At 38.9% G+C, this 26,578-nt stretch overlaps 1 protein-coding gene across 50 annotated transcripts in view; it reads right to left on the bottom strand.

The window, feature by feature from the left end:
• The window catches only part of ST3GAL4 (ST3 beta-galactoside alpha-2,3-sialyltransferase 4), a 152,042-nt gene that overhangs the window by 22,778 nt on the left and 102,686 nt on the right, over nucleotides 1-26,578 (bottom strand). For 38 of the 50 annotated variants that reach the window (XM_087939064.1, XM_087939067.1, XM_087939047.1 and 35 more), the window contains one exon: nucleotides 6,511-6,589. In XM_087939064.1, coding sequence (XP_087795190.1) covers nucleotides 6,511-6,526 — 16 coding nt within the window. In that variant the 5' untranslated portion in view covers nucleotides 6,527-6,589. Of the gene's footprint in view, nucleotides 1-6,510; nucleotides 6,590-7,970; nucleotides 8,201-11,006; nucleotides 12,303-13,875; nucleotides 14,155-17,297; nucleotides 17,364-26,578 lie in introns of those variants that run through there. The other 12 variants (XM_087939032.1, XM_087939041.1, XM_087939053.1 and 9 more) reach the window with 10 other exon arrangements.

The following is a 26,578-nucleotide window of genomic DNA, read 5'->3' as shown; positions in this document are numbered from 1 at the left end:
AAAAGGATTAAGAAAGAAACGAGGGTGGCTGAATTGAAGTTATTTTTGTTTCGAGCCATCTTGAAAAAGATGCACAAATGGCTTTTCTTTCTCTTCAGTAAGAAAGGGGGGCAAAATTTGGGATATCGCTTGGTATTCAGAGGGTGGGACATATACATTTAACGCCTAGACACAAACTAAAGTAATTCTCCACTGATATTTTTGAAGCAATAAAATAAGTACGTCTGCAAGCCAAAGAAAAGCCTGGCTTGATTTATATAGCCTCCACACTTCTTGCTCTCCCAGTTTTGAGATACAATTTTGTAAAGATGAAATTAAAAAACACACATGACTCTACGTTCATTCCTCAACAATGTCGAAAACAGAGAACCTAATTTTATTCAGCTGACACCCACTCGCTAACACTACAGCTGTGTACCTACTATTAATTCTATAAATCACAGGGCCGGAAAAGAAAACGGAGCAGATGGTCAGAACTGAACTGGCTGGGGAGCTCCAGAAAGACCATTAAGCAACCTATTTAAAAGAAGATTATGCAGGACCAGCAAATTAACTCCTTTAAGTCCTTCATCCTGGCAGAGTTTGCAGAACAGACTTAACTCGGTTAATCCATTTTCTGGGTTTGTACAGTGGATTGAACCATTAACTAACCTAATAGACTGGCTTCACAAACGCACCACGCAGAAAGTAAGGGAGAAAGAGGAAAATGTATAATAGTCAGCTTAAGTTTGCGGTGCCAAGACCTCAGATACCAACTTGTTAGTTATCAGGGCTCTCTTGCATTGAACTCTAATACAGGCAATCCTCGACTTACAATCACAATTGAGCCCCAAACATTTCTGTTGTTAAGTGAGTTAAATGCCTTTTGCCCATTTTTAATGACCTTTCTCACCGCAGTTGTTAAGTGAATCATTGCAGTTGATAAGTTAGTTTAGCTGTTCTTGTTGTTTTTAGATTTTTTATTTTTAACATACAATAAAACCATTCCATTTCAATCATGTGTCGATTAGGTACATATTTCATGTGCTTAACAATTACTAATAATATTTTTCTTAACAGTATAACCATATATGAGTAATATTCAATATATCTATTACACTAGTTTCTCTTATTGCTTTATAATTACATCTAATCCCTTTTAATATATTTTATTTCATTTATAAAACAAGTCCCATACCATGTAATATTCAGATTCTTCTTTTTATTTAATTTCTAATGTTAATCTATTCATTTCTACACATTCAAATATTTTTTTCAATTGTTTTTCCCTCTATCGGCATCTTATCACTTTTTCCAATTTTGAGAAAATACAATTCTAGCTGCTGTTAATACATGTATGATTAAGTATGTTTTTTCTTTACTATAACCTTCAGGTACCATTCCTAATAAAAAAATATTTCAGGCTTCAAATCTATATGTTGTTTAATCATTTTTTCCAACCATGTGTATATTTTAGTCCAATATCTTTTAGCTTAGTAGCTTAGCTGTTAAGTGGAATCTGGGGATCCTACTGACTTCGCTTCTCGGAAGGCTGCAAAACGGAATCACATGTCCTTGGGGGCAAAGCAATGGTCATAAAAACGAGTCAGTGGCCAAAGCGCCTGAATTTCGACCACGTGACCATAGGGATGCCACAAAGGTGACGTGATTCACATGGTCGTTAAATGAATCCAGCACATCCAATCGGTGTTGGGTTTTGGTGTTTTTTTTTGCCATTTTCTGCTGGACAATGGCAGCAAAGTGTTGCAAATCACAATCATGTAAACATAGTGACTCTGTTTACAGGGGTTGTACAACTCTTGACCTCAGTGACTCTCTTGCAAATTATACTCATGTTAACCACAGGATGCTGCAACCAAGCCGTAAATATGAGCCAGTTCCCAAGCACTCCCTTAAAAACCACTTGGCCGCAAGTAGGTTAGGCCAGCAGTCATAAATACCCTTTTTGAAGCTTTTTGGCATTTTGAGCAGTCATTAGGCTGTCATAAGTTGAGGACTCCCTGTATCTAATCATTCTGTTATGCCCCTGTTGGAATCACACCAAGGGGGAGGTCGAGCAGCTGACAGGGAGTAGGAGTGTGGCTCCGATGGCTGTGGAGGAAACTGGGGAAGGGCACAGGCTGGCTGGGCATTCAGGGGAAGACCCAGGCCCATCCCCTCTTCATCCTAGGGTACTCAGAGAGGAACGGAGAAGGGAGCAACATGAGTTGCATGGCTTATGGGGGAGAAAAGGGCCCTGATTCCCTTCATTAGCTGCAGCTGGGAAAACAGGATTTAAAAAGGGCATTTGCGCACAGCTCCTTGTTGGAAGCAAAGCATGCATTATTTTGGTTTGTCAAGTCTTATCTGGGTTCCCAACTGTGTGTGCTCCCAACTGTGTGTGTTTCGTTATCTTTTGAATTCTGCAATTCCTTATCCTGCCCTGTCTCGTTAATTGCTGCAGCCTGGTTTGTGTTGGTTTTTATTTATAATCTATATGTACTTTGGGTTCGGATCGAATTTCTTCCCTTTCAAAACTGTTCTTGGGAGAGTTTTTTCTCCAGTTGATGATAACTGGACATTGGAGCGAAGTTGGAGATATTAAAGGGACGTTTCCTACTTTTGTGACTTTGTTGTTTTTGTGCCACATCACAGGTCATCATACATTCCCTTTTCTCTCCCTCCCAAATATTAAACTCAAGTTTAAGAGAAGCAACCCAGAAATTTCCTGACAGTGAGAGCAATTAATCAGTGGAACAACTTGCCTCCAGGGGTTGTGAATGCTCCAACACTGCAAGTTTTTAAGAAAAGATTTGGGCATCTATTTGTCTGAAGTGGTGTAGGGTTTCCTGCCTAAGCAGGGGGTTGGACTAGAAGACCTCCAAGATCCCTTCCACCTCTGTTATTCTATTCTATTCTAAGTTATTCGTTGCAACACAGGTAAGCAAACAGAACTAAACTGACAGAAGTGAAACCACCTGCAGCTCTCAGTTGGTTCCACTCCATGAAACTTTACTCTGCTTCATTTTGCAGTGCCATGTGATCCCATTCAAACAATAAATGACCCTGTCATGTCCCTCAGTTTTCTGGAAACCCTTTTCAGGGGATGGGGAAGAAAAGCTGCTTTTCATTGTGCAACCTTCAGGTGCAACCCAGCCCTCCAAACTGCAGAACACGGAAGCTGCCCCACCAACCAAGGTCTTTAGGAAATTTTCCGCTCAAGTTTGTAAATTCTTTAAAAGTAGTCAGAGCTGAAGAAGCTTCTTAGATGCGAAGTGAAAAGTCTTCCAAGAAAAACTGAAAAAGTTTCTTGCCCAGTTGCCCGCCCCCCCCCCAAAAAAAAGCATCTTTGGGACAACCATGACCTGGATGACTGAGAATCTCCATATATTTTTAGCTATGTACTTTGGGATGGACACCCTTCGAATAGCGTGGGAGTAGGAATGGATTTCCAGAGGAAAAATTGCAGACTACAGGAACTATTAGAACAACTCAGGTGACCCTGAGGACACAGATAAACCTCCAAGTGCTTCAATGGCCCTTTAAGAAGGATGCAAATGACCAGCTGTCTGCAAGTAGTATAAATCCTTCCATTCCTCAGGATCCAGTCAGAGCTGAAGAAGCTTCTTGGATGACAAGAAAAACATCTTCAAAGAAAAACCAGAAAGTCCAGTTGCCTCTTGAAAAAAAGCACCTTGGGGACAACTTTAAAACTACTAATTTAACTGGTGACTGGGAATGCATTGCTATCACAATCAGTGTACAGTGTACTTTAGACAATCAAAGAAGCCAAGAAAACAGTGAGAGAATAGAACAGAACAGAACAGAACAGAATAGAATAGAATAGAATAGAATAGAATAGAATAGAATTCTTTATTGGCCAAGTGTGATTGGATACACAAGGAATTTGTCTTGGTGCAAATGCATAAAAGCATAAAAGCAAAGATACATTTGCAAGAGTCAAGAATCATAAGGTACAATGGCTTCCAGTGGCGTTTCTGTCAACGACGGATCAGAGACCGCGATTGTGCACAGCTTTAATCCGTGTTTACCTTGTTGGAAGGGTCCCTACGGGACTGGAGTCATCTGACCCACCTTGGAGGGGTGGGGAAAAAGGGGGAGACCACCAGCTGGGTCGAGGGGAGCCGCATCTCCCCTCTTTAGCTAGGTTATTACTCCCCTGAAAGACAGGGAGAAACAGCAGTCTAAAATGGCTGCCCTGAAGACGGAAACCTGGTGGGACCCTAAGTTTGCGCTGGAGTGGTGAAGTGATGAGCGATGTGTAACCAGAAAAAAGAACTGAATTTTTTCTTAACAACCCTGAGAAGTAGAAAGGAAGTGTCCTCGCGTAAGAGTATCACAGCGGTGAACAGAAAATAAGAGGAAAATACAAGGTAAACAAAATTGGAGTATAAAAAGTTACAATGAAATTAGAGACTAAATTTTGAATAATATAAATTGGCATTAATTAGGCATTGGACTTGCCTGGAATTGGTTATTATTAAGAAAATTAATCATGGAAATGTTTGGAAATTAATGTTTAATATAATTAAAAGAGAAAAGAAAAGAACTTTGAAAAGTGGAAAGTGATACAGAGTGCCATCTAATGGTCAAAGACATTTTTTCCTACAAACTCTTATGGAAATTGACTGGACTTATAACTGTTATGAAACAAAAGATAAATAAAATAATAAGAACCCCAGAAATTTGTTTAAAAAGGGGGAGAAACTCTACTAAGAGGATATATGAATGCAATTCCCTGGGACTGTTGGGTGTTGATTGTGAAAGAGACAGAAGGATTAACAAGAGAAACAAAGATAAAAGGAGACTTTTGGCAGGGATTGCAATATTAATAACTTAACTGGTTATAAAAAATGGAAGAAATAAGCAGACTTTAATTGGAATTGCAAACTGTAAGAGGAATGCTGAAAGAAAGAAGGGAATTATTGGAAATATTGGAAAAGGAAATAATGGCGATGGCAGAAGAACAAAGAAATTCCAGTGAGGCAGAGTTAAAGGAAGAAGAGGCTCAGATAGACATGGAGAAAAAGAGACACTGCCAAAAGACACTAAAGGAATTAAAACTATGACAGTGATGACAGTCAATAAATAAAAGAGAAAACGCTCCCAGGATTAAACAAAAGAAGAAATTATACAAGAAGAAACTTCAAAAAAGAGAACAGGAAAGGGGGGGAGAAGATGGGCGACATGCTAGAGGGATAGAAGGAAGATCAGGGAAATTTAGAAAAGGGAAAGTTGGCTAAAATTAAAAGAAATAATAAAGCAAAAAAATTCAGAGATAAGGGTTAGGGATTCTATAAGGGGGGTACAAATATAAACTGTATATAAAATGTGTTGTTATGAACCCTTTTCTTTTTTGGAGGATTAAAACAAGGGAATGGAAATGAATTAAAAAATATGATTATTAATGATTGTAAATAAAGTAAAGTGAAGATAAAATGAGAGACATTAAGAAGTTATTCTAGTGATTTACTGGTGGGGATAGATACAGTTGACTATATATACAGTTGATTATTTAATGGATATTAGAATTGTATAACGAGAATGTTTTATTATGATTAAAGTAGGGGAATGGAAAATACCATGTGGATCCTAAATATATTGGCTTTACTATATTTTTACTCTTCTTAGATTGTTTATTATATATCGGCTTAGAGAAAACTAAGGACAATAATGATTTGTAATGCAAAATAAAATTGGTGGTATGATGAAAATGGAAATAATAGGGGATAATGAATTGAAAACTTATGTATGGATGAAATGATATTGAATTAATGAACTGAAATATGAAATGCAAATTTATTTAAAAATGAGTGAAATGGATAATAATATGAGTTAATATTATATAAGATTAAAGGAAATGAAAGTATGACTATGTACAAGTATTATAATCTGGAAACATGTTGCTCACGTGAAAAGATGTATAAAAATTAAAAAATAAAAAACTTTTTACAAAAAAAGAATCATAAGGTACAACACTTAATAGTAGTCACAGGATACAATAAGCAATCAAATCATACCAGGAAACAGTCAATATAAATTGTTAGCATACAAGCAACAAAGCTGTAGTCATACAGTCACAAGTGGGAGGGGATGGGCAATAAGGAGTGATGAGAAGATTAATAGTAATAGTAGTGCAGACTTTGTAAATAGTTAGACAGTGTTGAGGGAATTATTTGTTTAGCAGAGTGATGGCATTTGGGAAAAAGATAGTTAAAACTACCAGCCTGCTGGTATTATTCTACTTTATGTTAAAAGAAAAGAACTTTCCCTTGAAAAAGTGGGTAAATATTTACATGAACAGAATTTACTGAAGAAAATCAAGGACAAATTTTGTGAAGATATTGAAAAGACTAAAACCGGAAAGGCAACTGGTGCTGACAATCTGCCAACCTCTTATTATAAATGTTTTGAGGATAAACTTTTACCCTGTAAATTTGAAATATTTATTTTCAGATTAGCAGAGGGCATGCAAGGTAGGAAGGAAAAAACAGCAGAGGATGGACTTACGAGACTTGTTGATCATTTTTATCAGCAGATGTGGAAAAGTCTTGCAACTGAGGCTCTCATGGCGAACATCAGGAGTTACCTGGAAAAGGAAGATACTTGTTAAAAAACTCTCATCATGCCACGGAGGAAATACGAAGACTTGGGACATATCCTCCCCATGTAGGTCATTGCAAACACAACAGATGGATTGCAACAGCATGTGATTAAGCTATTACAGATTTGTGGGGGGAGAAGGGAGGGGAGAGATATTGAATATATAAAATGTTGGAACACGAAATATGATAAAATTGTGCATCTATTTACTATTGTTTTCATCCTTGATCAAAATGTAAACACATACCAGATACATGGAAAAGATTAAAATGCTTCACATGTCTATAAAACAGCATGTCACACTTTCTGTTTATTTTATTTTTTTGAAATTTTAAATTTCCAATATTACTTTTTATACATCATTTTACATTGTTTGTGGCCGTCGACAACATATTCGGTTACATTACTACAATTGCTATTTTGACATTTCAGGGATTTTGTCTTCCTTTTCTCTTGCTCAGAACCTTAAATTCTCCAAATAGTTTATATATATTTCATATGTAAAGAATCTTGCTCTTTCTGTTACTTTTTTGAGATTTTTAACCTTTATTTACCATCATTGTTATACCGTATAAATGTGTGTGTGTGTCTCTCTCTCACACACTCACACACACTCATACACATAGTGCATTCAGATCTTTTAAATGTATCTATAATGTGTTTAAATTTTGTTCAAGGGTGAAAATTATGGTAAATAGATGCACAATTGTAAATATTCTTGTAAAACACAATCAATATTCACTCATTCATTTACTGAACTCAAAATGAGCACCTCTGAAGATTTATCAACAAATGGTCCACAAATACTTTTTGCACATTACTAACGCTCCAATATATGTTTACGCCTTCTCAGCTTGGATCATGCAGCTACATATGTTTGCATTTGATAAAAACTGCCATCTTTATTATGTTATATGTAGATATATGTCTACTCAGCAAAGAAACCAAAAGGTATGTCCTATTCTCCCTGCATTTTTAGACAGAAAATACCATTTGTCTGAAATTAACCATGGGGAAACTTTAGCTTCCATCCCTTCCCTCTAAAATTCATCGAAAAACATCCTCTTTTTGCAGAGAAAAAAAATGAAAACTGTACAAAGAAGCACATTCTAAATTTTCACACTCAACGCATTTTAAAAGAAGACCTCAACCATAATAATAACAAAAATACCAGAAACATTTGGCTGAACACGTTCACAAAAATGAATCACAAAACAAGTGCACTGCAGATTGCATACATTCCACTTTTTCCTTCGTTTCAATCATCGGGATGAGAAGGAAGAAGTAAAACCTTTCTACTGGTGGCCTTTTCCATCAGTGAATCAAATTGCCCCAATCCAAAACTGTTCTGAGAGAGCAGAACTTACCTTTTTCCAAGATACTCTACGAATTTTAGCACCCTGGTCTTGCATAGCTCACAAAATAAAAAAGAGAGCTTCCCTGACGTTTCACTGTTTACTCTCGAACACACCTATGCTTAAACTCAACTTACATGCCCAAGCTGTGCAATGCAAGCTGCCAAACATGAACAAGAGATAAAACAACAGTTTGGAAAAAAGGTTCCCTGGTTCTGATAACTTGTACAAAACCTCCTGTCTATTATTATTATTATTATTATTATTATTATTATTATTATTATTATTATTATTATTATTTAAAGAGAGCCTGCTACCAAATCATAACTTCTCTCCATTCTATTCTAGATGCCCAGTGCAGAAAAGATCAATTTTAATCCCTCTGAAGAACAGCAGCTTGGAAAGTGTGATTATGTAGCAGGAAATAGCATCTCCCTTCTTCCTCACTATTTGGCACCTTCTTGACAAACACACTGACTTATTACGACCAGTTTTTGCACTTACAACTGTTGCTGCATCCAACGGTCACATGATCCAAATTCGATGGCTTGGCCATTGGTATGTATTTACGACGGTTGCATCTTCCCAGGGTCATGGGATCCACCACTTGTGACCTTCCCAATTGGCTTTTGACAAGTCAAGAAGGAAATCTGATTCCCCTTTAATGGCCCCTCGATTCACTTAAATGTTATAGTGATTCACTTAACAACCGTGGCAAAAAAAATGGTTGTAAAATGGGTGTGTCTCATGTAACAGCCCACCTTGTGACAGAAATTCTGGCGCTAATTGTGATTGTAAGTCAAAGACTGCTTGTAAACATGTGACGCTCTCCCAAATCAATCATTTTAAGGCTTATTTCACATCCTGTGTTTACACAACACTGCGGACAATGGGCTCATTCCCACAACACGCTAAATCATAAATAACTCAGTTCCATTTTAATCTAACCCAACTAGTTGAGGACACTCATCCAATAGAACAATCGGGGTCACAACAACATACAGTCAAGGAAACAAGTTAAAACAACAATAATAATAACTGTGGGCAAATGGTAATTGTTTCCTGAAGGCTATCTCTGAGAATGAGATCACTGAACTTGAGGCACAAATGAACTCAAAATATCCTGTTTCAGACACATTGTGCAAAGACCTAGCTCTCTGGAAAAGACTTTTTGGATGGAAAAGGTAGAAGGAAAAAGAAGAAGAAAATGATTATCAACAGAGTTACAGAGATGATGGAGGAACCATTGGAAGACAAGAAGGACCAGGTTAGGGGTAGAATATCATGGGGAAAAAATCTTACAGATTAACAGAGTTGGAAGGGACCTTGTAGGTCATCTAGTCCAAGCTTCCTGCCCAAGAAGGAGACCCTAAATCATTTCTCACAAATGGCAATCCAGTCTCTTCTTGAAAGCCTTCAGTGATGAAGCTCCCACAACTTCTGAAAGCAACTTCTGTTTCATGGGTTGATTGTTCTCACTGTCGTGAAATTTCTCCTTATTTCCAGGTTGAATCTCTCCTTCATCAGTTTCCATCCATTATTCCTTGTCTGCCCTTCAGGTGCCTTGGAAAATAGCTTGACCTCTTCCTCTCTGTGGCAGCCCCTCAAATATTGGAAGACTGCTCTCTTGTTTCCCCTGGTCCATCCCATCAAATCCATGTACGGATACTAAGAGGTGCCACTGACTTGATGGCTCTTAAATCAATCCATCAATCCCTGAGAAAGCTAAAAGCTAGCCATTTGTCCTTTCAGAGTAGCCATCATAAAGCCAAACCTTGTAGAGATTTTGAGAAGATTTCTCAAACTCAAACAAAACACAACGATCTGTGTCTCATCACACTTTCGACCTTCAGTGCTAAGATATCCTTGGCATAGGAAAACCCTGCCACCCCTGTGTTTCTGGTCTGCAATTCCCAACACCTGTCTGTGAGCAGAGAATTGAAGTCAGCCACACCTGAATATCACAGGTTTTGCATCCCTGCTTCACGCCCAGCTCTGCAAACAGGTTCAGCCAAAAATGTACAGTATGATGTTGCTCTATCACATTTCTCTCATACCTCTTCATCCTATATTTCTATATCTGTCTGTCTGTGTAGTTATATCCCCTGCTTCAAATATGGCAAATAGCAACAGCATAAGAGGCAGTCGAACTATAACTTGCTTTGCATGTGATGCGAATAGGTTGCAGAAAAGGAGAAAAAAACAACTAAAATGGTTCCATAAACAGATGAGAAAAGTTTGAGCATAAATATAAATAACTTGATGGAGAAGAATACATAGCAACCCGAAAACTGTGTATCTTTTAAAAGTATACCCAGGAAATGCACTAATTGCTTTGTTTTCCCACAGGAATCCCAGTACAGATTGTGCTTAGTCTTCTTCTTGTAAAACACTCAGCAATTTCACTCCATTACTCAATTTCGGTAGAAATCAGCCATTTGATTCATAGATTCACCCTTCCTCTCTTTCCTTTTGAAGAATGACTATCAGCCGAAAAAATAAACAATATCAATAAATTCCCAAATAATTATGTTAAAACTCTCTGGGCTTTCTACAAGCCCTTCTGTTTATATATCCCCATCATAAATCTACTAAATTGTAATTGTAATAGTCTGTTTAAAGTTTCATAATTAATGAAATATATATACCTCTTCACAGTGCTGTAGCACACTCTAAGTGGTTTACAGAGTCAGCTTATTACCCCAAACAATCTGGGCCCTCATTTTACAGACCCCGGAAGGATGGAAGGCTGAGTCAACCTTGAACCGGTCAGGACTGAACTCCTGGCAGTCGGCAGAGTTAGCCTGCAATAGTGTATTTTAACCATTGTACACCAAGGAAGGAAGGAAGGAAGGAAGGAGGTCATGATGCCTTATAATTAAAACATTATCTTGTTCTACACCCTGAGCACATCTGATAATTTGTGGGGTATTCTTAGACTTGGGTTCAAATTAAGAGCGATAATAACTAAGTGGTTAATAACAATTATTAGTTATTAATTAATAATATCAGAACCCCCTTTTTTTAATTATGAAGTGTATTACCTACCTTGCTCCCTGAAACTGGGAAGGAGACCACCATACTCATTTCAACTAAGTGATGAGCTTAAACAGATCGGAAGTGGAAGAGAAGAGAGGAACTCAAACGCAAAAGTGAAATAGATGAATAGGCAAACTTCTAGGCAACAGAAGAACAAAACATAGGAACTGCCAAATGCAAAACTTTAAAAAGAACTCCTCCCCCCCAGCTTATTTTTTTTACCACAAAAATGCTGGAGCCTGCAAAGTGCTATAAATTGTTTTTAATCCTTGATCCCTAGCTGTAGACCTTGGGCCCTCCAGGGTTAAAATGACCCTCTTTCCACAGAGGAACCGACTGAAGGATGGAGGGACTTTACAATATCTTTCAACTAGTTGTAGGGCCCCATTTAACTCTCTCTTGTGGACCCATATGGTTTTCTTTGCTTTGGATGCTTAATTCCACCTTCCAGGTCCCAGGAAAAGAAAAAAAAATGCACGAACACAATGGCTTTGTTGCTTATTTTGGAAGATGGCCCTTTTTCCATGCCTTCTATCTACTGCAAGGGTGAAAAGAAGGAGAATTAAAGCATAGGGCTTAAATATTTACCAGCAAGGCCTTGTACACAGATTAAAATAAATAAATAAATGCAAAAAAATCAGAAAACGCTTCCAAAACCAAGCCTTGAATTGGTTCAGGCCTTGTTAGATTTTTCAAAACTCTCTCTCTTCTCTCCCTCTCTCCACTTTCTCTTCCTTTCTCTCTCTCTTTCTCTCTTCCTCTTTCTCTCTGTCTCCCTCTCTCTCCTCCCCACCTCATTTGTGCAAAATATGCAGCTCCCATGCAATCATTAACGACCTTTAATTTTCTCAATCCATCTTTGTTTTTCAATAGTCACTTTGTACTCCAGTTGTTTCGGAAGAGGCCTGCTCCAGTACCTTCTTGCTTGCTGGTTTTAGTCTCCAGGAAGTAGAGGAGCACATATCTCAAAACAGCCATCCTGCTAGGACGGCCTCTGCAGCCATCTCATTTTGCAACGTTTCCCCATTGTCTTTTTTTCTGTTGCATGCAGCCACAGTAGGGCTCAGGAATCTACTTTACTATTTTAGTACAGACTAATTAAGTTGCAAGTTGGTTATCTTTGCTAGCCAAGACCTAACAACAAGTTGTACATTCATGAAATAATAATATGCTATAAAATTAGCCACAGCAGAGTTTATATTATATGGGGAGAAGACAGCTTCTCTAAGAGTCAGAGACAAGAAGCACAGGTGGCCCTCGTTTATTGCCGGCAAGAACTTTCCAAAATGTCTTTCTGATGGGACTAAGGGGCCCAGCATTCTGTTGGTTAGCCTATTTGAGGTCCCTTGGTTGTAAATGTTTTGCCCTATAACGCACTGTTTTGCCCAGGCAAAGGTTGCAGACATGAATTTTCAGCAGTATATAGATTTGGGCACTCTACATGGCAGAGCATAAAAGTGCAATGGCTAATTCATAAACATGTATATGTTGTTTTGTCTTATTAATGCACTTTTTTTTTGGGGGGGGGATCTTGCTTAGCTGTGGTTTGTTCATTTTTTTGCATTTTTTTTAGTTTGTATATTAACGTTTCAAATAAACTAACAAAGTTGAACCAAAAAGAAGTGCCGTAGCTAAGATAAGATGCAAGACAGCATCTTCTGTTTGAATGCCCTGATTAGCTTACATTCTGGTAAAGTTTTGCCTAAGTTACAAGTAAGTATTTCTGAAACAGAAAAGTGGCAATAGCATTTAAACTTATATGCCACCTTTTAGCGTTTTACAGCATCTCTCTGGGCGGTTTAAGAGTCAGTCCTAAAGGTGCTTTTTCAAGAGGCAACTGGACTTTCTTTGAAGACGTTTTGCTTCTCATCCAAGAATCGTCTTCAGAGAAAAACAATAAAGTCCCGTTGTCTCCTGAAAAGCACATTTGGGACAACATGACCTGGATGACTGAGTATCTCTATAGACAGTATTTTTACCCTCAACTATCTGGGTCCTCATTTTACTGACCTTGGAAGGATGGAAGGCTGAGACAACCTGAAGCCCTGTCAGGATTGAACTCCAGGCTGTGGGCAGAGTTGGTCGTTAACCACTGAGCCCCAAGGTGCAAAATGCTGCCTCAATTGACTCCTTAAGGATTAATTTTACTCATTCAACAAGGTTGGATGGACTCAGGAGGCGCCCCTAAGATTTGCTTTAGCCGAAAACTGAGATGGCATTGTCTCAGATGACTCCCCAAGGAGATGCAACTTAATTCTAACAGTATATATTTGACCTTATAAAATCTAATTGCTGCTGGAATGCAGCTACAAGCATTAGAGCTTGCATACTTAATTAACAGCAATGTCCTACATGATTTTGTATTAAGCTCGCACACATTTCGTTACCCCAGCAGTTGGAAGATTGAAAACGGATGGTTTACTGCAGATAAACAGCTGAAGAAGAAGAAAAATGGCTTAAAAGATTACATCAAGGCAGGCTAACAGAAAAAAAAAAATACTCATGCAATTTGGCAAATAAAACAGCCTGAAAGTTGTAAAAGCAAAAAAACAAAAGACTATAAAAGGGAATTGTCGAAAAACTATTTGGAAGATTGAAGAAGTTAACCATCACACACCCAAGATATAACAAAAACCTGAAAATTAAGTGGACAAAAATTTGTTCCGGACTCAGAACCCCTGCTTTATCCCACAGTTACATAAAAAAATTGCACTCATATTTAAATGTACAAATGCAATCCTATCCTGACAAACATTTTAAATTGTCTTGGACAGACTCTTTCTCTATTTGTTTACTTATTAAATTTCTGCGCCATGACTCTGGATAGTTCATGGCATCATAATAAAACTATATTTATCTGTCCTGTTTAAGAACCTACCAGATTGCTAGTTTTCTTGTAGATGCCTCTCCCAAGCTCCGTTTTTGCTGGCAATGGGTTGCAGGAGGCTGTCCCAGCCGAAAATGGAGAATGAGAGCCTATTTTCGCTGGTAGAATGCTTGGGTCACCCCCAAGTAACCCTGACACTAGTGATGTCAAGCTGGTCATGCCCACCCTGGCCTCCCAAGGTCAAACACAACGCTGATGTGGCCCTCAATGAAATCCAGTTTGACCACCCTGCTTACAAGGAATTTATCTGCTGCTGAAGCAAGGATTAGTGTATTAAAAAAAATAATATTTGCTTTCTATCAACCAAAAGATTAGCATCATTATGCAATTGGGTGGCTATTTTTGGAGTAATAAAAACATCAATGAGGTATAACGTATTCATTCATGTGTTCATCATTCATTCAATATAATCACCCATCTCAAACAAATATTTTTTATCAAAATAATCCAGCCCAAAACACAAAGAACAGAGTATCTACCAGGGCCAAGTCAAACTTAAGAGGTTGGCTTGGAGCACCAACCAAAGGCATTACCAAGTTCCTTTTCTAAGATAAATTAGGGCTCGGATTAGTAAACATCAACTATCAAGATCCCAAAAGAATATGATTAAAACTAAGAATAAATAGCAAGTCGAGAAAAGAGCATACATAACATAGATGGGTGTAGTTTGTATGCTTTTGTGTATGGTTATGAATGTGACACAATGGGTGTACGCAGGTGTTTGTGTATGGCTATTGAATGTAACACAATGGGCAACAAGGAAGAAAAAGGGAAAGGTGTGAGATATATGTGCAAAACCAGTTTATTCAGAGGCCATAGTTTCTGACTGAGGTTACTAAATGCCAGTTTGTCCTAAAAGTGCTTTTTCAAAGGCAATGGACTTTGTTTTTCTTTGAAGACATTTTGCTTCTCTTCTACAGATAATCAGAGTTGGAAGGGACCTTATAGATCATCCAGTCCAACCCACCGCCCAAGCAAGAGACCCTACATCATTTCTGACAAAGGGCAGTCCAGTTTCTTCTTGAAAATCTCAAGTGATGGCACTCCCACAACTTCTGAAGGCAACCTTTATTCCATTGGTTGATTGTTCTCACTGTCAGAAAATTTCTCCTTATTTCCAGGTTAAATTTCTCCTTGTTCAATTTCCATCCATTATTCCTTGTCTGGCCTTTGGATGCCTTGGAAAATAGCTTGACCCCCCTCCTCTCTGTGGCAGCCCCTCAAATACGGGAAGACTGCTATCCTGTCTCCCCTGGTCCTTCTCTTCCCTAGACTAGCCATGCCCGGTTCCTGCAACCGTTCAGTGTATGTTTTAGTCTCCAGTCCCCTAATCATCCTGGTTGCTGTTCTCTGCACTTTTTCTAGAGTCTCAACATCTCAACATTCTCATTCAAGAAGCTTCTTCAGTTCTGACTCAGAATTGAAGAATTAGAACCGAAGAAGCCTCTTGGATGAGAAGTGAAATGTCTTCAAGGAAAAAGAAAGCCCAATTGTCTCTGAAAAAGCACCTTTGGGACAACCATGATCTGGACGTGACTGAGAATCTCCATAAACGCCAGGTCAGTATATAATAAAGCTTCCTTCCTCGTTTATGATTTAATTGAACATTTTGGGGTCCATAGAGATCACATCCTAGAGTGGGTTGCAATTGGTTCTTCGTGCCATGCAATCATACTGCCACAAATGTATATATTAAATATATACATTGGTGGGGGGAATGGGAAGCTGATGGCTCGAGCAATGGATCCAGACCTCAACCAAAGAGGCCCCAAGTGCACCTTGTACATCTTCTACTCACGGAGATTAACTCTCCTTGAATACAAGGATGTTTACTTCATTTCTGCCCACTGGTTCTGCTAACATGAGTGAGCCATTTGCAGGATTCTTTCAGGAATTGCGTATCTTATTTTGACACCAAGAGGTGGTATTCAGCAGGTTCTGACCAGTTCTGGGGAACCAGTAGTGGAAATTTTGAGTAGTTCAGAAAACTGGAAAATACCACCTCTGACTGGAGATTTTACAGTATCCTTCCCCTGCCACACCCTTCAAACCACACCCACAGAACCGATAGTAAAAAAAATTTGAATTCCACCACTGTTGACACCTTTTGATGAAGTCTACAAGTCTTAAAGTTGCCAAGGTTGGAGACCTCTGCCATAGAGCATTTAAACTCATTAATTCACACACAAGGTGTATCTTCCTCTCATTCCAACAACCTCATTAAAAGATAATATTCACACTGTAAATTTTGAAATTCACCATCAGAGCAGATTTTCATGAAAAGGCATTTCTTTTGATGGAAATAGCCAGTATCTGATAATGTCTTAGTAGAGGGTAAAATACCAGATTTCACTGAGACTAGTAAACTTATGGCTGTGTGTTGTTTTCCCTGTAAATGAGCCAGAAAGTCAGCAAGTAATCAAGATAAACCTGGATTTGGAACACAGGGGACAAACTGGGTTTCTTCAGATGCTCAGGGTTATCACTCTCAAACCTCTAGACATTAGGAGGATAGTATGAAAACTTTAGGATTATGTTCAACACATTATAAGTCTTATGTTACTGACATTATTTTCAGTTGTTTTTGAGAGAGCTTTTAACTGTTTTAGAATAGAATGGAATGGAATGGAACGGAACGGAACAGAACAGAACAGAATGGAACAGAACAGAATATAGTAACAGAGTTGGAAGGGACCTTGCAGGTCTTCTAATCTAACCCCCTGCATAGGCAGGAAAGCCTGCACCACTTAAGACAAATGATATTCTCCTTAGTTCTAAATTGCTTCTGTCCTTGATAGGTTTCCATCCTTATTGCTTCTTGTCCTGCCTTCAGGTGCTTTGGAGAATAGCTTGACTCCCTTTTCTTTGTGGCAGGTTCTTCATATGTTTTAGTCTCCAGTCCCCTAGTCACCTTTGTTGCTCTTCTCTGCACTCTTTCTAGAGTCTCAACATCTTTTTAACATCGTGGTGACCAAAACTGGATGCAGTATTCCAAGTTTGGCCTTACCAAAACATTCCAAAGTGGCATTAACACTTCACCTGATCTTGATTCTATCCCTCTGTTTATGCAGCGTAGAACTGTTGTTGGCTTTTGGGGCAGCTGCTGCCCACTGCTGCCTCATATTTAAATATTTTGTTGCTGTTTAAATATTTTGTTGCTGTTTAAAACATTTCTATCCCCATTTTCAATGAAATGTCCAATGTCAAGCCAAAGCCAAGGATGATTCTTCTGAGTTCTTTATTGGTTCTCACCTATAGAAAAAAAAACCTAGCAGATTGGGGACTCTATTACCTACATCTATGATGCACCCTAGGAACTAATAAGGAGAGGCTGTCTTCACCCTCTTTCTCTCAGACATAAGACACAAATTGAGTAGCCTTCTGGAATGCATCCTCACCTCCTGGTGACTCACCTCCTTACTACATTCCATCACACCCAAGGAGCTCCTTGGCATGTAGCCACATCTTGGACCTGGGCTTTGATCTTAACAATCAAGGAAAGAGCAAATTGTTTTGTTAGGACTAAGAACTGAAAATAGAAATTCATTCATGATTCTGGAATTGCCTTCCTTCAGCGGAGCTACCAACTTTGGTACATGAAGCGCCCCCAAAGCATATTATACGAGGTTTCGCAAACCCAGATGACTGCGAAATACATTGCTTTCATTTGAACGACAGAAACACTAGTGGAACAGAGTGGCCGATCATTCACTCTCTGGGCAAAGTGTGCATAAGGTAAATGTAAAGGTTCCCCTCGCACATACATGCTAGTCGTTTCCGACTCTAGAGGGCAGTGCTCATATCCGTTATAAAGCTGAAGAGCCAGCGCTGTCCGAAGACATTTCCATGGTCATCTGGCCAGCATGACTAAATGCCGAAGGCGCACGGAACACTGTTACCTTCCCACCAAAGGGGTCCCAATTTTTCTACTTGCATTTTTACATGCTTTCAAACTACTAGGTTGGCAGAAACTGGGACAAGTAATGGGAGCTCACTCAGTTACACGGCGCTAGGGATTAAAACCATCAAACTGCCAACCTTCTGATCGACAAGCTCAGCGTCTTAGCCACTGAGCCAGCGTGTCCCATAAAGCGTGCATAGTACAGTCCAAAGGATAACTTCAAGAGGACAGATACTAGAAATAATCAAAACAGACAAAGCACTCATTTAGTGATCGTCCAAAGTTACAAATTACTGAGAAAAGCAACTTACAACTGGTCCTCACACTTATGACCTTTGCAGCATCCCCAGTCACATGATCATAATTTAGCCACTTGGCAACCGGTATGCAATTATGATCCCAGGGTCCTATGACTGCCATTTGCTAAAGTCAAAGGGGTAAGCTGGATTCACTTAACGACGTGAGTCACTTAACAGCTATAGTGATTTGATGACAATCGACTGTCACTCACTTGTCCACCACTTTGATTAGCAACAAAAATGTGACATATTTTCATATTTATAACTTTTTATCTATTATAGCAGAATCTGAGGCATGCTATGCATTTATATAACAGTGAATTATTTCCCTATTGCACTGATGTTCATTCAGAAAATAATTTCTCAACTTATGAGGTCATATGACAAATTCACATTGTATGTTCTGTGTGAGTTGGTGCCACGTATCACCTGTTACTGTAAAATATAACCCTCCCCAAGTGTGCTTAAGCCCTAACTGATGTATATTTTACATATCACACTCAATAGTAATGCACTAAAGACATAAAACAGCTTTTTATGTTGTCCACATTCCATTCATCTATGCATAATGGTTTAATCTATCAATAAAATCCTCCTTTAGCCTTCAAATAAACACAAGACGTAGCTAAGCCTTGAGAAAAAAGGCAGCACATTTGCCTTGAGTTTACATTTCATTTTGATAATGGTGCTTTGTAACATACTATTACATTACACTCCTATACATTACAGGAATTCAAAGACGGGGAAGATGACAGCGGTATCTAAAACTTTTAGTGGAAAACTATCTTTATACTTGTTTTAATCCAAGTGAGCTATAAAGACAAAATTAAACATTTTGGATCTTACTTACCATAGTAATAGCACTTAGACTTATATACTGCTTCACAGTGCTTTACTTAGAACAATCTCTAGGTGGTTTACAGAGTCAGCCTCTTGCCCCCAACAATCTGGCTCCTCCTTTTACCGACCTCAGAAGGATGGAAGGCTGAGTCAAACTTGAGCCTGTCAGAATTGAACTGCTGGCAGCCAGCAGAGTTAGCCTGCAATACTGTATTTTAACCACTGTACACCTTGGAAGGAAGGAAGGAAGGAAGGAAGGAAGGAAGGAAGGAAGGAAGGAAGGAAGGAAGGAAGGAAGGAAGGAAGGACTTAGTCTTATATACTACTTCACAGTGCTTCACCTCCCTCTCTAAGTGGTTTACAGAGTCAGCATATTGCCCCCAACAATCTGGCTCCTCATTTTACCAACCTCAGAAGGATGGAAGGCTGAGTCAACCTTGAGCTGGTGAGAATCAAACTGCTGGCAGTTGGCAGAATCAGCCTGCAGTACTGCATTCTAACTACTATGCCACCGTACCTTCCCATTTAAATTAAAAAAGAGACAAACCCAATAACAATAATAATGACAAAAGAAGGCAAAGGTCATACCTTTGTACAGGTATGTCACCATCATAAGTGCCATGGGTGCAACCCCAAAACAACTGGAGCACCACATGAACCTTATTGGCATTAACAAATTCACCATCAGCAGAAGGCAACTTTATTTAAAACTTATTCTAAGTAAAGGTTAGGATATCTCTAACATCATCAAACATCCACCTCTCCTGGCTATCCCAGGTCCTTGGGAAGGCTCCATAGAGAGACAAAAATACCAACTCCAAAGTGAACATCTGGCTGACTGCGCGACTAACGACAATAATCCTATGGTGATTCACCCCTTCCTTTTTCCTCTCTCCACCGACCTGCTCTGGCCATCCTGCTAGCAGGATGGTACCTTAAACAGGGAGACCTCTCTATCATCCTCTTGTAACAGAAGTTAACCTCAGAGCCTTGCCGCCATCCGAAACGGTGATCTGCCCTTCATACCTATATTTCAAGTTGTAGCCCTTCCAGGATCACAGATTCTAAAAGCATAAATTAAGCCTTCTTCTTTAATCTCAAAACTTTTACTGCTCCAGGATAGATCTTGAAAAGCAAAGCGGATAAGCAATTGAGGCAGCCAGTTTTTCTAGAAATGCAGAAGGGGGAAATTACTGCACCCGACTGCCAGAGGCATTCAATAGTGTGCTTTCAGCCACCCATAAATTAGCAACAATTAACTAGTGCTTTGCGAAGAGCTGTTCTTTACTGCTATATATAAAAAGCAGCCAACTGCTTTTATATAATTCGTGTGGCAGCTTCTTGGTATTGATAATAGTGGGAGCATTCAACAGCATGTCCATTTACAGTAATTCTTGCACACGGATTCAATATTTATACTGAATAGCTTCTAAATTACCTCAATATTATTGTCTGTCTCACACTGAGAATGAAATGTTGAGCGACAATAGTTTGCTTAACGTGATTGCTTAATGCCACATATTAATGGGAATATGCCAGTTTCTTTTTGGCTTTCTTTCGGTCAAGTGATGTGTAATATTAGTCAAACTTCTCAAAAAGATACTCACATTTTTATAATGAATAAGAAGATGCAGCTGCATGTAGCTCTCCTCTATGATCTCCTTGCCATCTCTTTTCCAAAGGAGTTGCTTTTACATAGGAAGAAAGATTCCAGGTAGTCCTTGACTTACGACCACCATTGAGCCCCAAAATCTCTCTTGCAAAGTGAGACATTTGTGAAGTGAGTTTTGCCCCATTTTACAGCCTTTCTGGCCATAGTTGTTAAGTGAATCACTGCAGTTGATAAGTTAGAAACCCGGTTGTTAAGCGAATCTGACTTCCCCATGGCCTTTGTTTGTCAGAAGGTCACAAGAGGGGATTACAACTGTCATAAATATGAGTCAGTTGCCAAGCCTCTGAATTTTGATCATGTGACCATGGAGATGCTGCAGAGGTCATAAGTGTGAAAAACAGTCATATGTCACTTTTTAAAGTGCTCTGCATTGGTTCTCCCCCCAGAATAACTTTCTGTTGGAATTATAAAATATAAAAAATCATATTCTTTTATATATCCCACCGTTCTCTGTCTTATAAATAGGACAAAGCGTATTTTGCAAGGCAAAGAGTCAACGCAATTTAGCTTGTATAAAACAAAGCATGTGAAACAGAGATAAGGAAATTTGGTGGCCCTTCTATATGTTTTGGATTACAATTTCCATAATCCCCTGACAATACCCATGCTGGCTAGTATTGACTGAAGCTCGAAACATCTGTAAAATGCCAAGCTGCCTCCTCCCCCCAAATCCAATAAAACAATAAATAAATAAAATGGAGATTTTTAACTAAGGAAGGAAAGAAGTCTTGTGAGAGCAAAAGTCAAAAACTTCCAATATTTCAAAAAGCTTCCTTGATGGCAGGGGAGCCAAATGCAGAAATGAAGCTGGTTTGAATAAAGAAAAACGGATCTTGCACAGGGCAACTTAAGAACAAAATCTCCATTAAAGAATAATTATGCTACTGTGTGCGTCTTGTTTCACAATATATCATTTTCTTGCGTAATTCTTTTCCCATTTGGTATTTTATAAAGTTCAATTTCCCACATGCTGTTCCAAGCTGAAGGAAAAGCACCATTAATGCCTCTTTGCCTACAGCCTTTTACAATTCTACTCTCACTCGGAGACACTGTTGATGTCTGAAGATTTTTCTTAAAACCAGTGAATAGTGTCCGATAAAGAAACTGTCAGTAATAAAAAGACAGCCAGTTTGGTCTAGTGGTTAGGGGAACAGGGTAGAAACCGGAAGACTGTAAGTTCTAGAGCTGCCGTAAACAAGTAAGCTGACTGGATGACTTTGGACCAATCACCAGGAACTGGTGAGTTCTAGTCTCACCTTCGGCATCAAAACCAGTTGGGGTGATTTGGGTCAATCACTAGGAGCTGGTGAGTTCTAGTCTCACCTTAGGCATGAAAGCCCGTTGGGTGACTTTGGGTCAATCACTAGGAGATAGTGAGTTTTAGGCATAAAAGCTAGCTGGGTGACTTTGGGCCAGTCCCTCTTTCTCAGCCCAAGCCAACCTTGTAGGATTGTTGTTGTGGGGAAAATGGGAAGAAGGAGACATATTAGGTATGTCTACCTTGAGTTATTTTTAAAAATAATAAAGTGGGATTAAAACAACTCATAAAAAACTAAATAATTAAAACCAGAATCAAGCAGGTAGCCATTGACGGGATTAGCACTACTCTGTTAAGTGGGCCAATTTTAGGTTGAATGTCATAAAAGAGCAACGAACTGCTAGATATTTGGCTTATGATTGTTTACTTCTGATGGATTTTCTTAATCAGATGCCAAAGTTCAGGGCAAACTACAGTATTTGATTTAATTGTGCAAAGGCAGAACTGATCATGTAAAGGACCGTTTCAGAATAAAATCCCCCTTAAAGAATAATTCTGCTACTGTATTATGCGTATCTTGATTCACAAATAATCGTTTTCTTTTGTGATTCTTTCCTCATTTGGTATTTTACAAAACTCAATTTCCTACATGCTGGGTCAGTTTACATTCCAGGCTAAAGGAAAAACACCAATAATGCCTCTTTGCCTTTAAGCGGCTACAGCTTTCTCCAATCTTAATACACTCGGTAGGACAGTGGTCACCAACTGGTGGTCCGTGAACCACTGGTGACCTGCAAGAAAATTTGAGTGGTCTGCAGAAAAATTATTTGCATTTTCTATATTGCACTATATACTATTCATCTTTTTTTTAAAAAAAAAATCATATTAGTGGTCCACAGGATTTAAAATTATGAATTTAGTGGTTCCTGAGGTCCGAAAAGATTAGTGCCCCTGAACTAAGAGACATTGCAGATGCCTGAAGGTTTCTCTTAAGCACATGATAAGGAAACATCTACACACTGCAACCTTTTGGTGAAAAGCTAAGCCAGGAAACAGTCAAGTGGGGACACTCAATGAGGCAGGGTGGAATCAGACATGGAATGGATTAACCTCCTGCTTATTGTAGGAATTTGGATTAAAGCTTCCCAGACAGATAAGTCCATCCCATACTCATTCCATAGTTTAGCTCTTCTTATTGTTAGACGGTTCTTGCAAACCTTCCATCATCCTTTACGGTCACTAAGTACTGATGGTTATATACAACTTCAGAAATCAACTGGGCCCTATTTAACAAAATGAAATTCAATGTAGAGAAAAGTCCTACCCTTAGGCAAGAAAAACCAAAAGTACACATATAGACTGGGTGAAACCAGACTTATGTCGGCTGGAGAATTCTGGGAGTTGAAGTCCACAGTTGCCAAGTTTAGGGACCCCTGGATTAGGCCCTCTAGCAAATGCAGGTAGATATGTGCTACACAAATGTATAATTGTCTCATGACTCCCAATTAATTTTTTTTCTACAGAAGATAAAACGCTTAAGATTTATCTCCGACTTTACAACTTACATTAAACTTCAACTAATAAAAAGTTAAGATAATGGACCACCTGAACATTTTACTAGTTAGTTAGAATGTCATGAAAGAGAAACAAATGGCTAGTTATTTTATACATGGACATTCTTTGTTCTATGAAAGGACATGCTGGAAGTTTTCTTCATCAGATGCCAAAATTTCAGCAACTACGATATCTGATTTGGCTAAAGGCGCAAAAAACAACTTCAGAATAAAACCTCCACTAAGGAATAATTATGCCGTTGTATCTTGATTCACAATCATTTCTTTTTGTGATTCTTTCCTCACTTTTCACGTGCTGAGACCATTTAGATTCCAGGCTAAAGGAAAAGCACCACTAATGACTTTTTCCCCTTTGATGGCTTACAGCCTTCCCCAATCCTCACTAGGAGACATTGCTGATAACCTTAAGATTTCTCTTAAGCAAAGGAACAGGGTCTGATCACCTTTTGCATCCTTCTGACAAGTAAAGTCAGTGGACAAGCCAGATTTCCATCAACAACCATGTTACTAACTTATCAATTGTAGTGATTCACTTAACCACTGTATCAAGAAAGATAGTAAGATGGGACAAAATTCACTTAAGAACAGAAATTTTGGGCTCAATTGTGGTCATATGTCGAGGATTAGCTGTAACTGGGAGCCACCATCATTCTGGTTCCATAGTTAGTTACTCTTATTTTTTAGGACATTTATGCAATGTCCTATAAGCATGTGCTTCCATAACCTCTGTGGGCTATTCAACTTCAGAAATCAAGTTAGGAGATCCGTTTATAAATGTTCTTCAACATGTCCAGAATGTCTTATAAGTATGCCCAGCCTCACACAGCCATCCTTCAGAACTGCAGTACAATCTCAAAGGAAGATACGTTTGAACTAAAGAACTGCAGACCAAGTGCTGGAAATGGAGATGATTGTACAACTGCAGTCCGAGAAGTTGAAAATATTTAGCAGAAAATTAAACGATCATGCCTTATTAAACATGCACAGCCTTTTTTCCTTTACTAGAGGATCTTTGATGAGATGGATAATCTGAGAAAAATTCAACATCAAATGGCTGTCCTGTGCATCTTGTACATAGGATTGCGACTCACGTTTTATGTGCGCGTGTTTTCCATTTCCTTTGCAATGTTATTCAGAAGTTCATATTATTAGTCTTCTGGGTGGGTTTATTTATATTTGGAGGGAAGTTTTGCACTGTTAATTTCTCAGAACTTTCAGGAATGGGGTATACACAAATAAGCCAAGTATATAACATGCTTGTATTTACTTCCACATTCCAATGGTTTAGAAAATCATTTCCCACTTGTTTGCTACCTTTAACAAGTCTGCACCAAACTGGAAAAGCAAACACAGCTGACTGTGCAATGGGCTCTGAGAAAGTGAAAAGTTATTTAGCAGAAAATAAAGTGGTCATGCCTTGTTGAACACATACAACTTTCTTCACTGGAGTAAGTGGCAAGTTATTTTTCCCCAGAATGGACAGTCTTTCTGAGAAAAAAATTCAACATCAAGTAGTTAACTCAGAGAAGAGTTCCACTTGTGCCATCAATTTCAAGATACCGATTTTCTGAGAATAAACACGTTGCTGGGAATTAAGTCAGACTGATACCGAGATAGCTCTCATATCAGAGGGAAGTTAAATGTTTGCTCTCAGTTACAACTCATTGTTCTGCTGTCTCTTGCTCTGACCTAGTCTTCCCAAAATCATGAAGCAGATAAAACCCCTTTTATTTAGTTTAAAGTGAATTCCTCTCCAGCAAAGTCCGGGTCAACAGTCATTAAAGATATTTCACAACTACAGATCTTTATCAGGTTTGGAGAGTTGCCAGGCCGATATCTTCCAAATGCCATGGCTGTAGCAGCAGCAATTACTTGGCAAAGAAGTCAGGAACAAATCTTCAGTCTAATGAATTAAACTAATTGTCTCCTGCAAACCACACTCCCCTTTCGCTCCTCTTTATTCCCTATGGGAGGGGCCATTCACCGTCCACCTGAGCCTTTACTCCTGAGTTGAACCTTTTTCCTTAACCATTCCCTTCTCCTGGCAGCTCTGTGCATGTGCACACTTGGAACAGGCTCCAGCTGCTCTTCTGCCCCACTGATCTCCGACTCTGAAGGCAGCTGATAACTGTCAGACGGCCCTGGCCGCATCTCTGCCTCCAACGCAGAGCCCTTGTCAGAGCCTTCCCCAGACCCCAGACTGGCCCATGTTCCTCCTCAACCTCCTCACTGTTTGAGTCTTCCCCCAGCTCTGCTGGCAAGCCACAACATCTCTGTCTGGTGCAAGGCATACAATAAATCCCCAAACAATAGCTTTAAGCAAGTCTATGGGAGCTAATAAAAGGGCACCAATAATTTACATTACAATATATTCTTTATATCAGTGGTCCCCAACCTTTCCGACTTGGTGGACCGGCGAGATGGAGGGAAGAAAGAATGGTTCCATGCGAGTGGCAGGCACATGTGGACATGCACAACAACTCTATTTGCACAAGTTGCACATACACACACTCGCTGGTCCTTGTGCAGACCAGTTGCAAATGGGCTGCAGTTTGGTAGTGGGCCACAGCCCGGATTGGGGACCCCTGCTTTATATGGCATGAATAAACAATATGGTAATATTTCCCCCGCTTTGATTAATAACATTAAAGTATTTTTCTCATCTGTAAAATAAACTCTGTATAGAAACTAATTTTTGCAATTAGATACCAGGACATTCCTGTACTTAAAATGTACTTCCTTTTTAACAGTAATTCCTTATACTTCCTTTTTAACAGTAATTTTAACAGTATTTTAACATATTGTAATTGTCTAATATTATACTCCCCTTAGAAATCCCCCTTTAATACTTTCCAATAAAATAGAGTAAAATCTCCTGTTATTTAGTTATTACTGGTATTGCTAAACCAGTAAGAATGGTTAATGGAGGTTCCTAGGAGAACATAAAAGTATGTCAGTCCTTTTTTATAAAATAAAAGAACAATAAAACATTAAAAAGCAAGTGCAAAGAGCAGCAAAAATAAAATGCCAATCAACCTAAATTCACAGCATGAAAACTGAGCAACATTTCAACCTGTGGAAAAATAACAGAAGAGTTTTCATTAGCTCTAAAGGGAAAACCACAGGTGGCTATAGCTAGTCTCTGCAGTT

Source organism: Pseudonaja textilis, chromosome 9 (genome assembly GCF_049901715.1).
Source record: "Pseudonaja textilis isolate UNSWEBS1 chromosome 9, rPseTex1.2, whole genome shotgun sequence".
Lineage (NCBI taxonomy): Eukaryota > Metazoa > Chordata > Lepidosauria > Squamata > Elapidae > Pseudonaja > Pseudonaja textilis.
The sequence above is the reverse complement of the archived record's forward strand: the minus strand, read 5'-3'. Positions and strand labels throughout refer to the sequence as shown.